This window comes from Euprymna scolopes, chromosome 31, assembly GCF_053919585.1.
Source record: "Euprymna scolopes isolate OS-2025 chromosome 31, ASM5391958v1, whole genome shotgun sequence".
In the NCBI taxonomy this organism is placed as follows: Eukaryota; Metazoa; Mollusca; class Cephalopoda; order Sepiida; family Sepiolidae; genus Euprymna; species Euprymna scolopes.
The window spans coordinates 53356147-53376702 of record NC_136512.1 but is presented as its reverse complement, the minus strand read 5'-3'; the positions used below and the strand labels follow the sequence as shown (position 1 = coordinate 53376702).

The window sequence follows — 20556 nt, the reverse complement described above, 5'->3', positions numbered from 1 at the left end:
GAAAGGTTTACAGTAACCAATGTATATCGTCCGATGAAAAGTTTACAGTAACAAAAGCATATCGTTTGATGAAAAGTTTATAGTAACCAAAGCATATCGTCCAATGAAAAGTTTACAGTAACCACAGCATATCTTTTGATGAAAGGTTTACAGTAACCAATGTATATCGTCTGATGAAAAGTTTACAGTAACCAAAGAATATCGTCTGATGAAAAGTTTACAGTAACCAAAGCATATCTTCTGATAAAAAGTTTAGAGTAGCCAAAGCATATCGTCGGATGGAAAGTTTACAGGAACCAAAGAATATCTTCTGAAAAAAAGTTTAGAGTAACCAAGGCATATCGTCCGATGAAAAGTTTACAGTAACCAAAGCATATCGTCTGATGAAAAGTTTACAGTAACAAAAGCATATCGTCTGATGAAAAGTTTACAGTAACCAAAGCATCTCGTCTGATCAAAAGTTTACAGTAACAAAAGCATATCTTCTGATAAAATTTTTAGAGTAACCAAATCATATCGTCTGATGAAAAGTTTACAGTAACCAAAGCATATCGTCTGATGAAAAGTTTACAGTAACAAAAGCATATCGTCTGATAAAAAGTTTAGAGCAACCAAAGCATATCGTCTGATGAAAAGTTTACAGTAACCAAAGCATATCGTCTGATAAAAAGTTTATAGTAACCAAAGCATATCTTCTGATAAAAAGTTTAAAGTAACCAAAGCATATCGTCTGATGAAAAGTTTACAGTAACAAAAGCATATCGTCTGATTAAAAGTTTACAGTAACCAAAGCATATCTTCTGATAAAAAGTTTATAGTAACCAAAGCATATCTTCTGATGAAAAGTTTACAGTAACAAAAGCATATCTTCCGATGAAAAGTTTACAGTAACAAAAGCATATCGTTTGATGAAAAGTTTACAGTAACCAAGCATATCGTTCGATGAAAAGTTTACAGTAACCAAAGCATATCATCTGATGCAAAGTTTACAGTAACTAAAGCATATAGTTTGATGAAAAGTTTACAGTAACTAAAGCATATCGTTTGATGAAAAGTTGACAGTAACCAAAGCATATCGTTTGATGCAAAGTTTACAGTAACCAAAGCATATCGTCCGATGAAAAGTTTACAGTAACCAAAGAATATCATTTGATGAAAAGTTTACAGTAAATAAAGCATATCTTCCGATGAAAAGTTTACAGTAATGAAAGCATAACGTTTGATGAAAAGTTTACAGTAACTAAAGCATATCGTTTGATGAAAAGTTTACAGTAACCAAAGCTTATCGTCTGATGAAAAGTTTACAGTAACTAAAGCATAACGTTTGATGAAAAGTTTACAGTACCCAAAGCATATCGTTTGATGAAAAGTTTACAGTAACCAAAGCTTATCGTCTGATGAAAAGTTTACAGTAACCAAAGTATATCATTTGATGAAAAGTTTACAGTAAATAAAGCATATCTTCCGATGAAAAGTTTACAGTAATGAAAGCATAACGTTTGATGAAAAGTTTACAGTAACTAAAGCATATCTTCTGATGAAAAGTTCATAGTAACCAAAGCATATCGTTTGATGAAAGGTTTACAGTAACCAATGTATATCGTCCGATGAAAAGTTTACAGTAACCAAAGCATATCGTTTGATGAGAAGTTTACAGTAACCAAAGCATATCGTCCGATGAAAAGTTTACAGTAACCACAGCATATCTTTTGATGAAAGGTTTACAGTAACCAATGTATATCGTCCGATGAAAGGTTTACAGTAACCAAAGCATATCGTCTGTTGAAAAGTTTACAGTAACCAAAGCATATCGTCCGATGAAAAGTTTACAGTTCTGAGCAGAGTTGTTACTTTTGTTTTTTTGTTTTTTTTATCCAGATCTGTGTTTTAAAAAAATCAATTTTGATTGTAATTTTTTAAATCCAGTTTTTTCTTAGGGATTACATTTTTAGATATCTTCTAAAATAAAAAGTTAAAACTTAAAAAATGGATAATTAAATGGATTAATGGGCACTAAAATATTTTTAATTCATACAAAATGTACAGAAAATATATTAACTCTTTATGAAAGTGTTTTATATTTGACATTATAGTGAGTATTAAAAACAATAATATAACTGATGTATAAAAAATTCTATATTAGCCTCTTAAATAAAAAAAAAATAGGCTATAAATAAGAATGAACAAATTTTGAGCATTTTCAATTTTTAAATGAGAAAATATTATTCGGTTTTTGAACGACTTTTCAGAAGGAATTATGTACGAAAACCGAGGTTCATTGCATTTGGTCTATAATTTTCGGATGAGAAATTTGCATTAATCTTTACATTTCCAGAAATTTTTCTTCTTATTTTGATTGTCATTATCATAACGGTTTGGTCGTTTTAACTTCCGACCTTTAGATGGTTTGTGTCAAACTTGGGAAGCATTATAAAATTTTGAACCTGATCATTTGTAAGAGACTTGTTCTTAAACAATTCGCATTCCATTTTTCCATTTTCTAGAAATTCTTGCAGATAACTTAGCATTGAACTCTGAACACTAAGATAACTTTACAACTTTACCTTTAGTTAATTTGTTAAGTCGATTTGTTCAGGATTGAGCCTCAAAATAAGCTGCACGCTTTTATCAATATCTTATTCGTCTTGGCCATGTGTCTCTAGAATAAGTTAGAATGACAAACTTTTTTTTTTACACAGGAATCACCACATTATCAAGGCCAAGAGGCCACTCAAGGATAAGGGTTAAAGAGTGTACAGTAGAAATTGGAAAATATAGTAATTATTAGTAATGAAAATTCGGTAAATTTGTTAACTTATATGGAACGGCTCATCAAGAACTGATGACAACCATATTGTAGTCAACGGGAAAGCAGGAAAACGGTAGACAATTCTACAGGCATGCAGTTCTAAGAAAGAAGCTTTGTTCATGGAATCTACGTTTAGGTTTAGGCACAGATAAAGAGTGGGGGAAATTATTGATAGTGTTTTCAGCTAGACGGGTATTTCTTGTGAAAGTTTTGCGAGGGGGGACCATAGACTGAAGCTCAGTCGAACACTTTCCATAAAAATAAAGATACATCAGAGACAAACTCGCAACATCTCTTCTGTGAGATAGAGGTTGCAGGGAAGAGAAAAGGACATCTCCTACGAGGCTACGAAGTCTATTTTGAACTCTATCAAGGCAGGACAAGTTCTTTCTAGCTGCTCCTGCCCAGATGTGGCAACAGTATTCCATCCTTGGATGTACCTGGCTCTTATATAGATAGAGAATTGCATCAGCAGTGAGATATCTACTGGATCGATAGAAAGATCCCACCATTTTTCCAGCGGCCCTGGCAACAGATTTTATGTACGTGTTCCATTTAAGATCAGGAGTAATTGTCAAGCCCAGAAGCTTGTCAAAACTTGAGGCCTCCTGAAGACGAGAGCCATTCATTTCAATTGATGCCAGATGGTGATCAGAATGCTGATGATGTAAGGAGAGAAGCTTGGTTTTAGATGCATTAAAAGTAACCAGCCACTCCTTTCCCCATTGTACCACGTGTTCAAGATCAGAGGAGAGAGAATCAAAGAGAACTGTCTTAGATGTGCTACCATAAATGGTAGTGTCATCAGCATAAATGTCTACAAATGATGTAAGGATGTGATTTGGAAGATCATTAATGTAGATCAGGAAAAGAGTTGGGCCCAGGATGGACCCCTGAGGGACACCAGCATTAATACTGTAAACTTCTGATTTTTGCCCCTCAACTACTACTCTTATGAACCTATCAGAAAGAAATGATTTAATAATTGAGAAGACATTTCCAGCTATACCATAGCTAGAGATCTTGTGAAGTAAACCTTTATGCCATACCCTATCAAAGGCTTTAGATATGTCAAGAGCAATTGCCCTAGAAAGGTTGCCTCTGTCGAGAGATTTGCTAATCCTATGACATATAACTGTAAGCACATCTGCTGTAGATCTAGCAGAACAGAAACTATATTGAGTGTCCATAAGAATGTTATTTTTGTTGGGATGGTTGATTACTTCTGTCTTTAACACAGATTCCAGCAACTTACTCATGATGCACAGGAGACTTATTAGCCTGTACTGAGAGGGGGATGAGCGATCACCTGCATTCTTAAATACCGGGCATACGGATAAGATTTTCCAGGGTGATGGGAAGCTATTCTCCTTAAGACAACGTTTAAACAGTTTTGTAAGTATGGGCGCTAGTTCTGGTTGAAGTTTTTTGAGTACTATAATTGGAATACCCTCAGGGCCAGTTGCTTTACCGGAATCAAGGTTTTTGATTAGCTTGGCAACATCACGTACAGATATATGTATATCACATAGTGTGTTTTCTGATACAGGAGGAAATATTGGGGGTTGGTGGCCTTGGTCGCAAAGGGTAGAATTAGCTGCAAAGTTCTTGGCAAAGAGTTTGGCTTTGTCTGATGCTGACGAGATTACCTTAAGTCCATTGATGATAGTTGGGATAGAGCACACGCTTCTGTTCAGGATTCTGTTTGCTATTTGCCAAAACTGGTGGGAACCAAGCTGCTGCTCAGCTACTTTGGACTTGACGGATTGAGCATATAGCTCTCTTGCATTCTTTATTACTTTCTTACAATGGTTGCTGGCAGTCCTGAAAGCGGCTTTAGTTTCCATATATCTATTATGTTGGAAGCAGTGGAAAAAGTGATTTCTGTGCGCAATGGTAGCAGCACATTCTGGAGAGAACCATGGCTGACTGCTAGGTTTTTACTGGAACAGTTTCGAGGGTATGAAACGGTCTATACCTACAATTAACCATTCCGTCAGGTCTGATACTATAGAGGACACATCCTTTTTAAACATGGAATGCAAAGGTAGATCCGATATAACTATACGGAAGCTATCCCAGTCAGCCTTAGTGTATCGATATACTGTACGATGGAGAGGTACGTCTGAGGACTTATTGCTAGAAAACTACTAACACCCGAAAGTATCCTGTACCTCTATAAGGCCACCATTCGCCCATGTATGGAGTATTGCTGCCACATCTGGGCTGGTGCATCTGCTACTAGTCTCTCGCTCCTTGACAAGGTTCAAAAGAGAGTCGCAAATCTGATAGGCCCTGAACTGGCATCTAAGCTTCAGCCTCTGTCCCATCGACGAAATGTTGCATCCCTCTGCCTGTTCTACAAGTATTTTAGTGGTGAATGCTCTGATGAACTGCAATCACTTGTGCCCCCACGACGCGAGCACCCTCGACAAACCCGACAGGCTACTAGATCCCACCCCCACACTGTAGAGGTCCCTAGATGTAAAAGATCTTTTTACTCCAATAGTTTCTTCCCCAAAACCGCAAGACTCTGGAATTCCATTCCAGGTCCCTGCTTCCCCAACAGTACTGACGTGCAGAAGTTCAAGTGTAACGTGAACCGACACCTTGCTGCCCAAATCCCTACATAGTACCCCAGTAGTTGTTGCCCCTGATAGTAGCCCCCTACACCAAAGTGGCAATTTGCCTTGTTTGGGGTGAAAATGTAATAAAAAAAAAAAAAAAAAAAAAAAAAATTTCATTTTTATCTGAATTGATACAACAGAGTGGTCGGAAGATTCAAGAGGAGACAGAACAGAAACTGAACATAGTTCAGAGCAAGTTGTGAGAAAAAGGTCTAGTAGACTCGCATACTGGCCGTCATTGTCGGGCACACGGGTGGGTTCGTGAACAATCTGAGTGAGGTCATAAGCAATGGAGAAATCATGACAGAACCTCCCCTCATCATCGGTCTTGTTTGAGTTGGTCAACCATTCGACGTTGTGAACATTGAAGTCTTCACATATGTGAATGTTAGCTGAAGGATAAGCAGATAGGACTTGGTCAATTTTCTCAGATATGCTTTTAAAGATAGTAACTCTGCTGCTGTGGGGGCGATAGAGAGTAAATATAAATGCAGTAGTGTGAGCTAATGCAACCTGGAACCAGATATAGGATAAGTTAGGATCTTCTCTGGAGATGTACCTACCACATGGAAAGCCATCTTTAATATGGGCACATATTCCATGCCCATGGTGATCTTGGGGGTCAGATTTAGAAGTTAAGTTAGAATAACTTTTAATTGCGAACTCTTCTAGGGAAATAGCCTGTCCAATGCCAGTTTCGCTTAAAAATAAAAGGTCTGGTTTAGTCTCCTGTAATTGGGTTTCAACCTCTGGAAGGTTAGAACATAGACCCCTGATGTTGGAGAAGGAGACATGGTAGTAGGGGTCTACGTTGGAAGTTGGAGAACCGGGTTTAATCGTGTATTTTTTCTTGAAACTTATGATGAAATTTTGGAATTTGTGGACTAGGTCGTCAGATTTACTTAGAGCAGGACAGAGAGGGGAAACTAAGATAGAAAACAAACGAAAGATTTTTTTTTGTAGAACATGATAAAGTAAAGCCGTAACAATTACACACTAATATTGCATCGAGAGGCCCCACTAGAAGCTACTACATGGTCCAGAATCCATTCACCAAATGGCAATACAGCAGCCCCAGTACTTTGCACCTGCTGATAGGACAGCCTCTTTAGTGGTTAATCCAAGGTTCGGGTCCCTGGCGGATAAAGTCAGCCCAGATAAAACGTTTACCTCCAGCACCCTTACTAGTGACATGGCTACAAGGATAGACATAGAAACAGAAAATTTCCGCCATCTCTGCCAACTGTTCGTGCAAAATACTGCCAACCTAGAAAACAGCTTTTTCTTCTCCGTTTGTCAGAAAAATCACTCATTAAAAAATGAGGACTGAAGGACAAATAAGGAGAAGCGAGAGTAACGGGAGCTGCCGATAACGCATCCACAATGCGTTTTCTACTCTCCATTAAAAAAATAATAATAAAAAATAAAAAATACTATTAAGTATTATACTTAATAAAAGTCCAACGGACGTGTTTAAGGGGAAGTATGGTGATAGATTCCCCTCTCACGAACTAAAAATGAATACAATTACCTAATCTATTTTTGCAATAAACTTGGTAGATAAATAAACATTTATGGACGAGAAAAAAAGCTAGCATTTAATAAAACAGAAATACATAAATTAAATACTGAAATAAAATGTTGTTATTAATATTTGAATCTAAAAATAAAAAGTACGATTAATATAATAATCACTTATCTCGAAAAAACACTTCCGTCTCCAAAATGCAAACTTTAGAAAAGAATTTAAGTTTTAATAACAGCGTTTTCACCTTTTGAGACTTATAAACTTATTTGTTTCTCCTTCCATATTTGTACATCTCCATATTTGACCTGCTGAGCTGATTAGCATGTCTTATCATATGAGCTATTTCTTTCCACTTCCTCACTTTTCAATGATGTTAACTATCTTCTCTTCATACTACAGTTAGCAATTGTCATTTTTTTTTGTTAATGGAAATTGTTCTAGATAAGACGTGACGCTTCTTGATGTAATGAGCTAGCAAGAACAAAAGATGATTATTGAAAAGACAGGAAATTCCTATTGACCTTCATCTTAAAAAGACCAAGATTAGGAGGAAAACAATCAGCAGGAAGAGAGTTCCACAAGTTTGCGGTTCTTGGAAAAAAAAACATGCTCTGCTTTTTTATTTTCTTACAAATTACTGTTTTCCAATGTTTTTCCACTTTTATTTCAAGAAAAGAGGGGGAAAGGTTCACCCTTTTAAATTCATGTGAACAATTACAATAGGTGGAGGATATGCAGGTCTGAATAAATTTTTCCCATGAACGCAGATATGTCTTTAAAGTGTTGAATAACGTCTTAAGTGCCATCTATTTTCTGAATCCGTCCAGATATACAGGATAGCCAATGTGCGAATATATGTGGCACAGAGAGAAATCATATGTAATGTGAATCTTAAATACAGGATTAGATGAGAGGAAAATTAAATCTGAACAGTACAGGGAAACGTGTGCAGAACTGTCACATTTGGGCTGGTGCATCTGCTGCTAGTCTCTCGCCCCTAGACAAGGTTCAAAAGAGAGTCGCCAATCTGATAGGCCCTGAACTGGCATCTAAGCTCCAGCCTCTGTCCCATCGACGAAACGTTGCATCCCTCTGCTTGTTCTACAAGTATTTTAATGGTGAATGCTCTGACGAACTGCAGACACTTGTACCCCCACGACGTAGACACCCTCGACAAACCCGACAGTCAGCTAAATCCCACCCCACACAGTAGAGATCCCTAGATGTAGAAGATCTTTCTACTCCAGTAGTTTCTTCCCCAGAACCGCTAGACTCTGGAATTCCATTCTAGGTCCCTGCTTCCCCAACTGTACTGACATGCAGAAGTTCAAATGTAACGTGAACCGACATCTTGCTGCCCAAATCCCAACATAGTGCCCCAGTAGCTGCTGCCCCTGATAGTAGCCCCCTACACTACAGTGGCAATGTGCCTTGTTTGGGGTGAAAATGTAATAAAAAAAAAAGGAAACTTCGTTGGTTGTTGAAGTAGCATGGTCCGGTCACAGGTAAAATTCAAGGAAAACATTGAGGAAGAGATGAGAATGAATTTAAGAGAAAGAGGAATAAATAATGACCTAGCGTAAAGAAGGCCACTCGACCTATGAAAAAAATGCATCAGTAAAGGAAATGAATTCCAAATAAAGAGGTTAGTTTGGAAGTCAATTTCTAAAAGCCATCCAATACATGCCAGCATGTAAAACAAACGTTAAACCGATGATGATGATGATGATGATGATGATGATGATGATTTTTAAAAAATAATTTTGTTGAATTAACCTTTCGTGTTAGTTTTTTTTATGTCATTTAAATGTCTAAATCTTCATTTAAAATAAAATAATTGAGTTATTGAGACATCTTTTCTCATATTTGCTATCTAAAACGATTTATAACCATTAAGTTAATTAAATTGGTAAGAGGAAAGTAGTCAATATAATAAGACTATTTATAAAAATAATCAGTGTCGCAAATTTGTCAACTGATGATTTCATGTATATGACTTTATCGATCCAAATTTGTTTGGTGATCTGATATCGGTACAGATTTTGAACCAGAAAAAATCGACTTTTTATTCAACATCTTATGTAAGCACTTTGCCAATCAGAATGCTCGAGAAGCAGACGACAATCCGAAAATTGAGTAACTGGTAGATGGAAATCTGCTTAATGAACCGGACAAAAAGCTAACTGTATTTTTTTAACGCTAACTCTAAACTAACCCTTAATATAACTCTAGTCTAACTCTAGTCGATTCTTGTTCGTTTCAAAAGATTAAATAATAAAAACAAACTTGTAAAAATGATGGTTGCATTGATTATGTTAAAAATATGCACACACAATTTATCAACAAAACCTTGAATAATTAAAATTACTTTCATGTAAAGTATAGAAAAAAGTCTTGATTTTCTTTATCAAAAAAAAAAAAAAAAAAAAATCATAATAAAACAGTTGAGTGCTTTGCTTTCATTACGTTTTCATGTTGAAAATCAGCCTCGTTTTGATTTTGATGCCGGTTCGATTTGATTCGGTTTTCTTCGGTTGTTTATGTATTTCGACATCGGTAAAAGTCGGTTTCAGAAGCTGTATTCGTACAGATGATCTTATGGAAACGGGACCGTTGAAGGACTCCATTTATGGACACCAATGTAGAAGAGGAGCTTCATTGGTTATAGTAAGATACATTTACATCTTAAATGATCTATCCGCTGTGTTGTGTATTAAACTTGAAATAGACGAACATGGCATATGGTAGATTAACACCCTTAATTACCGCCTAGAAAAACAAATCAAAATAAGATCCTACTTTTTTAGGTAATTACACGAGAACACCTTGAAAAGTTCCCCCCCCCAATTAATTCAAAGTGGGAGATCAGTTTTACACCTAAATTTAATGTAAAATGAGTCACTAATTTTGAGTTATTCTAGCGTTTTAGAGCAGTTAACCTCAATTTGTTTGTAGTATAAATTTTGTGCGTTTTTTTTGAGGAAGGGGTCTTTTTTTTAGGTAATTATGTGTGGTTTTATGATATTGTTAGTTAAATAATTAGTTAACTAAAAAGTAAGAATTGCATTGGGTGATTGTCTACAGTTGGGCGTTAAAAAATTATTTTTCTAGAAAAATCTTAAAAAATCTTTATGATGTACGTATTTGGCATCGCATATTCCAAAAATCACGCAAATTGATCAAGTAATTTTTATTTAAGAAAATCATATATTATGACACATTTTATCAAAGAATTTCTGGGCGCCATCTTAATTTCGAATGATACGCTGTTAGCGACACCTGTCAGGAATATCGGAAATGTAGGATGACAAGGGCAGACAATCGACTTTCCACCCTCTAGAAAAAATCCTTTAAAATGAACACTTTTAAAGTCTGTTTTCGGGGACGCTGAAAATGAAAACAATGTTTACAATTCCGGCAAACGAGTAGTTTCCAAGATATGAAGAAATGTTGGTTTAAAAATGTGGGGGATCACTTTTCTATAATAATTTAATGTATAATGAGTACCCGGTTTATGGCCATCTGTTTTGGTGGTGGGATGGGGTCAACGTACAATGAACACAATTTTACGTAGAATGAGCACCCTCATTGACCCCCCCCCCCACCAAAAATTCTGTTTACATTTCGGGGGACGGCCAAGGCAATCGTCTTTGAAATAAAAAATGGTAAAAGCCTTTTTTTTCTGAAATAAATGGAATATCGAAAACACTGTTTTATTTTTTTTCTTTCGAAACCAAACTTTAAAAGTGTTAATTTTAAAGGATTTTTTCTAGAGTGTTAAAATTCGATTGTCTACCCTTGTTCATCCTACATTCCCGACAAGTGTTGCTAGTAGCGTATTATTCGAAATTAAGATGGGGTTCAGAAATTCTTCGATAAAATATGTCATAATAATTGATTTTCTTAAAAAAAAAAAAAAAAAAAAAAAAAAAACAACAACAACAACAACAACTTGATTGATTTACGTGATATTTGGAATATGATATCTTCGTGCGGTGACAGGTATGTGCATCATTAGCAGTATCAGAATTTTTGTAGGAATTTTTGACACCCCTAACACGAAACTGCGAATACAATATAAAAATCTCGTAATTTCTCTGTTAAAAGTGGGTTATTTATTTTCTTTATGGATTATACTTCCAAAATAAACTATTACAGTTGTTTTAAAAGTAATAAAAATATTTTTATTTTTTTTTTAAAACAGTAATGAATTTTCCGAACTCAATATTTTTCAATTTTTAAACTCAATATTTTTAAATTTTTTAATTTTAAAAATCTATCAAAATTTTTCTATTGATTCTATTTTTACGATATTTTCAGGGTCAATGTGAAATTTTATGTTCTTTCCAATAAACCGAATATAATATTTTAGACAAACGTTTTTTTTAAATTCACGCCCCCCCATTTTCACGCCCCCCCATTTTCACGCCCCCCCCATTTTGAAATGTCTATTAAAAAGTAAATAATTAATTTATGTTTAATAGGTTTATATATCACAAATTGAAGAGAAAAGGTCAATAAATAATATATTCAAATTTAAAACAAAAAAAAAATCAGTTTTTTAGAAATTTACCTGTAAAGTCCGAAGTTTAAAACCTTATTTTATAAGAACACATTTTTTCTTTTTGTCTTTTTTTTTTTTTTTTAATGAAACCTTGGTCCTTGCTCCTTTAATTGAAAAAAAAATTAGGGCTTGAATTACATTTTTCGAGGAGTTATAAGCTTAGAAAGATAGGGGGTCGAATAATTTACGCCTCTCATTTTGAAATGTCTATTAAAAAGTAAATAATTAATTTATGTTTAATAGGTTTATATATCACAAATTGAAGAGAAAAGGTCAATAAATAATATATTCAAATTTAAAACAAAAAAAAAAAAATCAGTTTTTTAGAAATTTACCTGTAAAGTCCGAAGTTTAAAACCTTTTTTAAAAAAAAAAAACACATTGTTTTGTTTTGTTTTTTTTTTTAAATAAAACCTTGGTCCTTACTCCTTTAATTGAAAAAAAAAATTAGGGCTTGAATTACATTTTTCGAGGAGTTATAAGCTTGGAAAGATGGGGTGGAATTATTCACTATTTTCACGAAATTTCTGATACTGCTAGTGCATCATAAAAAATTTATGAGAATTTTCTTGAAAAAATTTTTTTATAGGCCTAACTGTAGACAAGCATTGAGATAGCGATTATCATAAATTTGTATAAGAAATTGATTTCTAAAATAACTTTTTTTTCCTTCTTTCCATCAAGTTTTTCAAGGTGCTCACATGTAATTGCCTAAAAATAGAATCTTATGTTTATTTCATCATTTTAGCAGAGGCAGATTTAGCTGAGGATATTAATCTATAAATTTACCGACCAAAATATATTAATTTATTATAGACACCTTTTGTAACAATAATGTTGAGAGCGCAAAAAGTAAAAGAAGGTGTTTTTCTGTGGGGAAAACTGAGTGTACATATTCAGTTAGGCTGACACCATTTGTGTTTATGTGTGTGTAAATAAGATAGGCGTGAATATATATACTAGCGTGCCTGTTTTGTTAATGAGAGAGTGTACACAGTCTATGTATATATGTTTAGTGAGTGACATATTTGTGTTTTTCTTAGCATAAAGAAGTTCATGTGTGTTTCTCATTGCGTCTGTCGAGGAATTTTGCTAAAAATAGGCTCAGGTAGGATTGTATCATACATGTGTTGTCTGTGTAAGAAAAGGCCCGTGAAAAAAAAAAAGATTCCTCTTACAGCCAAGAACGTTGCAACAATGCTTATGTTGCGACCTTTTGCTTCAGGAAATAGATTACCTCCAATGGTCTCGTAATTATATCAGAAGTGTAGCGATCGGTTTCACCGAGGGAAGAAATCCAACAATCCAAAACAACAACAGAGGGAAGAAATCCAACAATCCAAAGCAACCACAACAGAAGAAAATTGGCCCCCCGCCCCCCAAAAAACAGCTGCCCTTTTTAAGGTGACACCTTATGTGTACTCATTCAACCAATGAGAGTAGCCGCTATACAACAACAATTTATTATAAATAAAGGAAATCATGAGTAAATTTCCCTTCTGCGAAGGACTGCAGGCAAGTCTCTTGTAGTAATTTCCAATTGGTCAAAGAGAACGACAGGTGTGTTTTTGGGTTTTTATACTACACGGGAAAATTTTGGACTGAATACTTCTTGCACTGTGATCTGTTGAAAGAAACGCCTGATGTGAGCTTTTGTCCAATCGAGAGTAGATATCTAAAAACATAACATCCATTGCTGCTGCTACTTTGAACAAGACTGATTTCATTTGGTTTTATTAATATGATCGCATTGCTGTTCTATTTATTGATTGTAAAAATTATATGAAAGCTTACCTTCAGGTCTGAAAACAGTTAAACGCGGCACCTGCAAATAACATTTAAATTAATTTAGAAGAATTGTTAAAAATAATTCACAAAAATGTACTTCAATGGATTTCAGTACAGCAACTTATGTGTGTGTGTGTGTGTTTATTACTTTTGAAAACCGATAATTGTGAAAATAAGTGTCATATAGTTGTGATATAATATGCCCTGATCGAAAGAAAATATATTAGTGCTCGTTTGAGCTTCAATCTATGGTCACTCCTTGCCAAACTTTCACAAAAACAAAAACAAAAAAACAAAACAAAAAACAGTTGACTAGCTACAACCATCGACAATTTCCCCTGCTGTGCCTAAATCTAAATGCAGCTTCCATGAACAAAGCTCTTTTCCAGGATTGCTCACCTTTGCACACTGTTCCATTGGCCTGCTTCCCGTCCGACTATAATAAAGTCCAATGTGAACAAGTTCTTGTTGAGCCATCCCTTTAAATAATCAAATCCTACCAAATCCACACCATTACTGATTACTACACTGCCATTCATTAATCCTTATCTTCGACTGGTGATTTCCTTGTAAAAAATAATCTTCTTACTTCAATTTTATAACTTCACTAGAGTACGGATTACATGAATTCCTCAAACATAATAATTTTGCAATATTTTGTGTTCTATTACAAAGATTAAAACCAAGACCCAAAGATGCTAGTAAATCTTATGTCTATAATTCTTATTTTAATTTGGATCGAAATCCACTACATGGTTTTGATTTAAAAATGTCTAAAATTTAAGATTTTAGCTTAAGGAGTCTTAAGGAAAAAATTGAAATTCAGAGAATTTTGCTTAATTTGTGTCAAGTAACCATAGATCTAATTTACTTTAATCAAATCTGAAATATTTGAAGTTTTAAATGTGACTTTCTGTTTATATTATGGCTCCTAAAAATCCCCTAAAATACCCCAAAGAAACTTATTGCTTTCTAATATCTATTATTAAAATTTCACAATAAATGGAGACATCTACATTTTCACGAGACAAATAATTTGAATAATTAAACAATGGAAAGTTAGATTCCATGAACCATGGTTTTATTAATCTTTCAAAAATCCAAATACTTTATGGAGTGTTTCATCGATGCATCAACAACCATAATGTAAAATTAAAAATCCTGGATTTTCCTAAGTGTGAACTTTCTTAAAAGTTTTTAAAAATTGTTCTCATAAACACACACACACACACACACACACACACACACACACACACACACACACACACACACACACACACACACACACACACACACATTGTTAAAGCATTCATAAATGTAGGTTCAAAATAGTTCTTTTAACCCTTTGAACATCATATTATGAATATATTTTTTCAAGTCATTGTAAAATTTTAATCAATATTTTTATATTCCCCTTGTGCCATTTTACTTGTGCCATTTTTAACGTGCTATTTCTTCCAGTTTACATCTTATTTTAATTACAATATATAGATTTTAGTTTTGCTCGTAGTTTAAAAAGCATCATTTTATCAGTAGTTGAAAATTCAGTTTAAAAAAATCAAAAGAATCGTTTTGGGAATCGACAATAAAGCTGAAAAATGTTCAATTCCAATATTGATTTCGATACCCTAACATGTTTTGATTCTCCGATTCTCGATTCCGATGAATTATTCTGACACTAATACACAAATTTATATAAACACTAGCTGTACCCGGCCACGCGTTGCTGTGGCTTAGTTTGTTAAAATGGAACACATTCCTCTAGAAAAATTGCTTTTTGTTCGTTTATTTACTTTTATTATTTTTTTCAATTTTTTTGTATCAATAAAAGTTGTTTTTCCCCCCCCAAAATTAATTTTTTACCATAAATCAGGTGAAAGTTTTTTTGTTTTTTTTTCAGGAAAACTTGCACTTTTTTAAAAAAGAAATTTGGCAGTAAACGTTTCTTTTTGAAAACGGAATTTTTATCATAAAAGAACAGATGAATGCTTTATCTGAACATTGTAAATAGTTAAATAAAAGTAGAGAAAAGTTTGATTTTTATTCAAGAGACTGTACAAATTATTTTTTTCAACAGATGTTAAGAAAAACAAAACATGCTTCCATCATTAATTATGCAAAAAAATAAATAAAGTGGAAAACTTTCTGTTATTAATGTTTGCTAAAAATAAATACAGTAAACTTCGCTGAAGTGTTAGCATATGCTGCATCTTAAAAAGTTCGTTCATGCTGACAATTAAATAAAAGAAACGTCTAAAAATTAGTAAAAATAAGTAAAATCATGAATGACGGCTCTTGGGGGGAAAGTAAGTAGGAACAACACAATCATTTGTGTAAAATAATTAATATTCGAGAAATTGTAAACAATAACAAAAATACCTGATACCAAATGCAGTAAAATTCAAGTATTTTTTATACGTGCTGAAACTGTGTTTAAGTTATTTCTTATTTCATTTCTTTTATTAAAAATTGTCTTTCCAACAATTAACTGGTTGCATGTCGTTTAACCATTGGGGACTTCACTCTTGGAAAATTGTAAAAAAAATCTACGACTATCACTAACTCTAAATTTGTGAGCGCAACTCGAACTTAGGGTTAGTGGTAGATAAGTCATTTGTTAGGTGTATCAGAAATTTCGTGAAAAATATTGAATAATTCCACCCCGTTTTCCAAGCTTATAACTCCTCGAAAAATGTAATTCAAACTCTATTTTTTTTTCAATTAAAGAAGCAAGAACCAAGGTTTCATTAAAAGAAAAAAAACACAAACAAACATAAAAAACAACGTGTTTAAAAAAAAAAAGGTTTTAAACTTCGGACTTTACAGGTAAATTTCTAAAAAAACACTACTTTTTTTGTTTTAAATTTGAATATATTATTTATTGATCTTTTATCTTCAATTTGTGATATATAACACTTTGGTGAGTAAATTAATTATTTGCTTTTTAATAGACATTTGAAAATGGGGGGGGGGATTGAATTAAAAAAAAAACGTTTGTCTAAAACATTATATTCAGTTATTGGAAAGAGCATAAAATTTCACATTGACCCTGAAAATATCGTAAAAATTGAATCAATAGAAAAATTTTGATAGATTTTTAAAGTTTAAAAATCGAAAATACTGAGCTCGTAAAATTCAATTAATTTCATTACTGTTTTTTAAAAAATAAAAAAAATAATATTTCTATTACTTTTTATACAACTTTAATAGTTTATTTTGGAAGTATAATCCATAAAGAAAATAAACAACCCACTTTTAAAAGAGAAATTACGAGTTTTTATATTTTATTCGCAGTTTCGTGTTAGGGGTGTCAAAAGTTCATACAAAAATTCTGATACACCTAGTCATTTGTTTACAACTTTTGAGAAATTACTCCTTAAGCGATAAGCGGACATTTGTTCATTATTATTTATTTTTCCATTCATTGTGTAAAATCCACTTTGAACAACATATCTGGAAATTAGAAAAAAAAAAACAAAAAAAAAACTTTGTTTTAGCATGTTAAAAGTATTTAGGTTGGTAGATAATTAAATTTTACTGTGTTTGGTATAAGTTTTTTTTGCTGTTGTTTCTTGCTTTTTAGAATTTTTGACTAAGGGTGGTTGCTTAGATCGTATTTTAAACTAAACTACGGAGGTTGGAATCCCCCCCCCTAAAATGTACTTGGAAAAATCGATTTTATAGCGAGATTTAAGAATGGTTAGCCGAAAAAAAAGGTGAAAAACAAAACAAATAATCAATAAATAATTGTTACCAAAGGCAATAAATGCTACTTTTTTTTACTTACATGAATGAGTTTATTCTATGTTTTAAAGTATTTTCAAGAGCTTTTCTTTATTTTTAATCTAAAATTGCGGGTGTGTGGGTGCGAAATATCTCCAGATTTTCTAGAATTCCCGCTAGATTGCAAACGAAATCTCCAGATCTAGCGGGAAAACTGCTAAATTAGAAACACTGGTCACGTGATGGCAAGCGGTGATAAATAACTGTCCATAAATAATAAAAAAAAACGGCCTGTCGGTACAAAGAAAACCACCTATTTATTATAGAAAAATTAAGTATAATGTTATAATTAAAAAGAGATATATAAAAACACGCATGGTTACAGTAAACATATTATACCAAAATGTCGAAGCAATAATTTATTTAGTAATTAAGGCTATTAATTACGAACGAACCAAGAGTTAAATTATATATATATATATATATATATATATATATATATATATATATATATATATATATGTATATATATATATATATATATATATATATATATATATATATATATATATATATATATATATATATAGATTATAACAGTTTACGTGAGATAACCAACGTTTCGATGTTAATACATCTCAACAGGGCTGCAAAATCAACTAAATATTAATTTTTCCCAAATGAAATGAGATAGAATAAAAGTGGCCAGTACAAATTAACTTTTTACGAGGTCGTAGCTATCGAGGTGGGTGGGGTAAGACTCTTCTAAACGCAGAATTCAACCCCACCCCCTGCAAGTCTTACACATTGGAAGGGCATAAGTGTCAATAATATACATGCATAAAATAGACACACATCACACAGTACACATAAAACTTTCCTACCAGCCCCTACACTACACAGTAATATGTTTGCATCCTTACACCTTGATTAGCCTGTCAGCTCAGTAACGTTTCGTTCTGTTCGTAGAAGATTAGCACATTTTAACTCTAACACAGATGATATTTTTTCTAGCCTTGATTTGAACTCGTTTCAGATGGACATTTAAATGTTTTAAAAGAAACAAAAAGTAGCAGTAAGTTTTATTCTATAAACAATAGCTTTTCCTTTTTTTACCAAATGAAAACCAAATGTATAAAGAAAATGACACTGGCTTGCAGATGTATGGCTTTTTATAGCTATGATTGAAACAATATATACATTGAAGATCCGTTAAAAAAATTTTTTTTTTTATAAAGTCACCCACCGGATCTCCAAGTTGGAGACGTTAACCTAAATATCGTTTAAAAAATCAACAACAAAAACTACGTAAATACATAAACGATAAAAACTAAACAGTAAATTGTCTATGGCATCCTAGCATGATGGATTAAGACGCAGGACTGAAATACATAAAGTCCGGGATTTGAATCCTAACAACAGTTAAGCTACGCTGAAGAGAGGTAGTGCTCCGGAACACGCGTGTACGTAGATTACTGTTTTTTTTTTTTTTTTTTAAATAATAACTAAATAAATAAAAAAAAATACGCCCGAATAAAAAATGGGCGACTTTCTAAAAAAAAAAAAAAAAAAAAAATGGATTTCCAAGGTGCAGACGTTAACCTTAATATCGTTTAAAAATCAACAACAAGAACTACGTAAATAGATAAACGATAAAAACTAAACGATAAAAATTAAACAGTAAATACCATAGGGTATCATAGCGTAATGGATTAAGATGCTGGACTGAAATACATAAGTCCGGGATTCGATTCATAACAACAGTCAAGCTAAGCTGAAGAGGGATAGGGCACCGAAACACGCGTGTACGTAGATTACTGTTTTTAAAAATAGTAAGTAAATAAATAATACGTCCAAATAAAAAATGGGCAACTTTCTAAAAAAACAAAAACACCGGATCTCTACGAGTGAGACGTTAACCTTAATATTATATATATATATATATATATATATACATATATACATACATATATATATATATATATATATATATATATATATATATATATATATATATATATATATATACTAGCGGGGGTACCCGGCGTTGCCCGAGTGTTTGTTTCCGGGACGGGGGGGGGGGAGTTTTAAAAAATGTTATGGTAGGTAAGTAGGAAGGATCAAACCCGGAGTCATGAGTAAAAGTAGGAAAATAAAGTGTGAAAAAACAACAACAAAAAAAAAACATCTGCAACGTTAACAGTTCGGCCACCAAGAAAAGTCCATTCCAGTTGTTTAGGAAAAAAAAAAAAAAAAAAAAAAAAAACGACTACGGTAGGTCGGCGCGAACGTGAAAATATAATGTGAATTGTCCAGCACGCTAACCACTACGCCACAGAGCACTGCAGCTTAGTTTAGTGATTTTAAATAACTTCACATGAAAGAACTATGAAGCCAAACCGGTGTTCTCTTCTCAACTGTTCTTTGTGAACGATCCCCAAACGGTGTTAAGTGGTGGCAGGGGGAGGAGGAATTTATTAGAGAGAAAATATTTTACCACTTCCATTGATCTTAACCGATTTTGGCCGTGACTTCTCAGCAGAAAAAGTATAGAAATCTAAGATTATCGAGGAATTTGAGAAATAATAAGCCTATAACACACCTCAGATATTGTTCTGCCGTTTGTGCATATTATATTTGCATGAAATATCTTGATTTTTAATCCTATTAAGGTCAAAATCAGACGGGAAAAAATGAGTTCATTTTATTTATATAGAAGAAGAAGATAGAAGATAGAAGAAGATAGATAGAAGATAGAAGAAGAAAGAGAAGAGAAGAGATATATACTTACTTATCAAGTGTTTCCTTTTCAAATATGTTTTTAACTCTTTTTCAAGGTGTTTTTTAACATGTTTTATTAACTGTTTGCTCCTATATATATGTATGTATATATATATATATATATATATATGTGTGTGTGTGTGTGTGTGTATATATATGTATGTGTGTGTGTGTGTGTGTGCGTGGATTGTGAACTAAATTAAACAGTGAATTTGATTCAAAATAAAAAAGGACCATTCCTATTCCAAAATAGTCTGAGGATAACTATATTTTAAAACAAGATATAACAGTAAACACTAAATGACCACGCCTCCCGCCAACATGATCAAGATGACACATATCACCACACCCATCACTACGCCCACCATCACGCCCACCACCACCAAGGCTATTTTATTTAACATCAGCAAGTGTATATGCCTTACTATGGGAATAAGGAATCCGCCAGAATGAAGTCAGCAATTTTCAAGAATAGAAGTCTATGGTTGATTTAATATGAATTGGGGGACGAGTAACTCTAGAAAGTAGCGCCTACACTGACTAACAAGCATCAGAATGGACTCATTCTTGATTAGGAGCAAAGTGTAGTATTTGTTTTGATACTACATTTTATCTGTTCGATCTTCAGTCAGTGAAGGAAAAATTCTTTTAAACTGAAGGAATTCTTATTTTCATCCCAATACAGAAGGCCCCTTTTTAGAGGAACCAAAATTTCCTACATAAGAAACCGACGTTA

At 33.2% G+C, this 20556-nt stretch overlaps 1 protein-coding gene across 5 annotated transcripts in view; it reads right to left on the bottom strand.

Annotated features, from left to right (window-relative positions):
- The window catches only part of LOC145255744 (breakpoint cluster region protein-like), a 182716-nt gene that overhangs the window by 77399 nt on the left and 84761 nt on the right, over positions 1-20556 (bottom strand). For all 5 annotated transcript variants that reach the window (XM_080114383.1, XM_080114385.1, XM_080114386.1 and 2 more), the window contains one exon: positions 13323-13353. In XM_080114383.1, coding sequence (XP_079970509.1) covers positions 13323-13353 — 31 coding nt within the window. The remainder of the gene's footprint in view (positions 1-13322; positions 13354-20556) is intronic.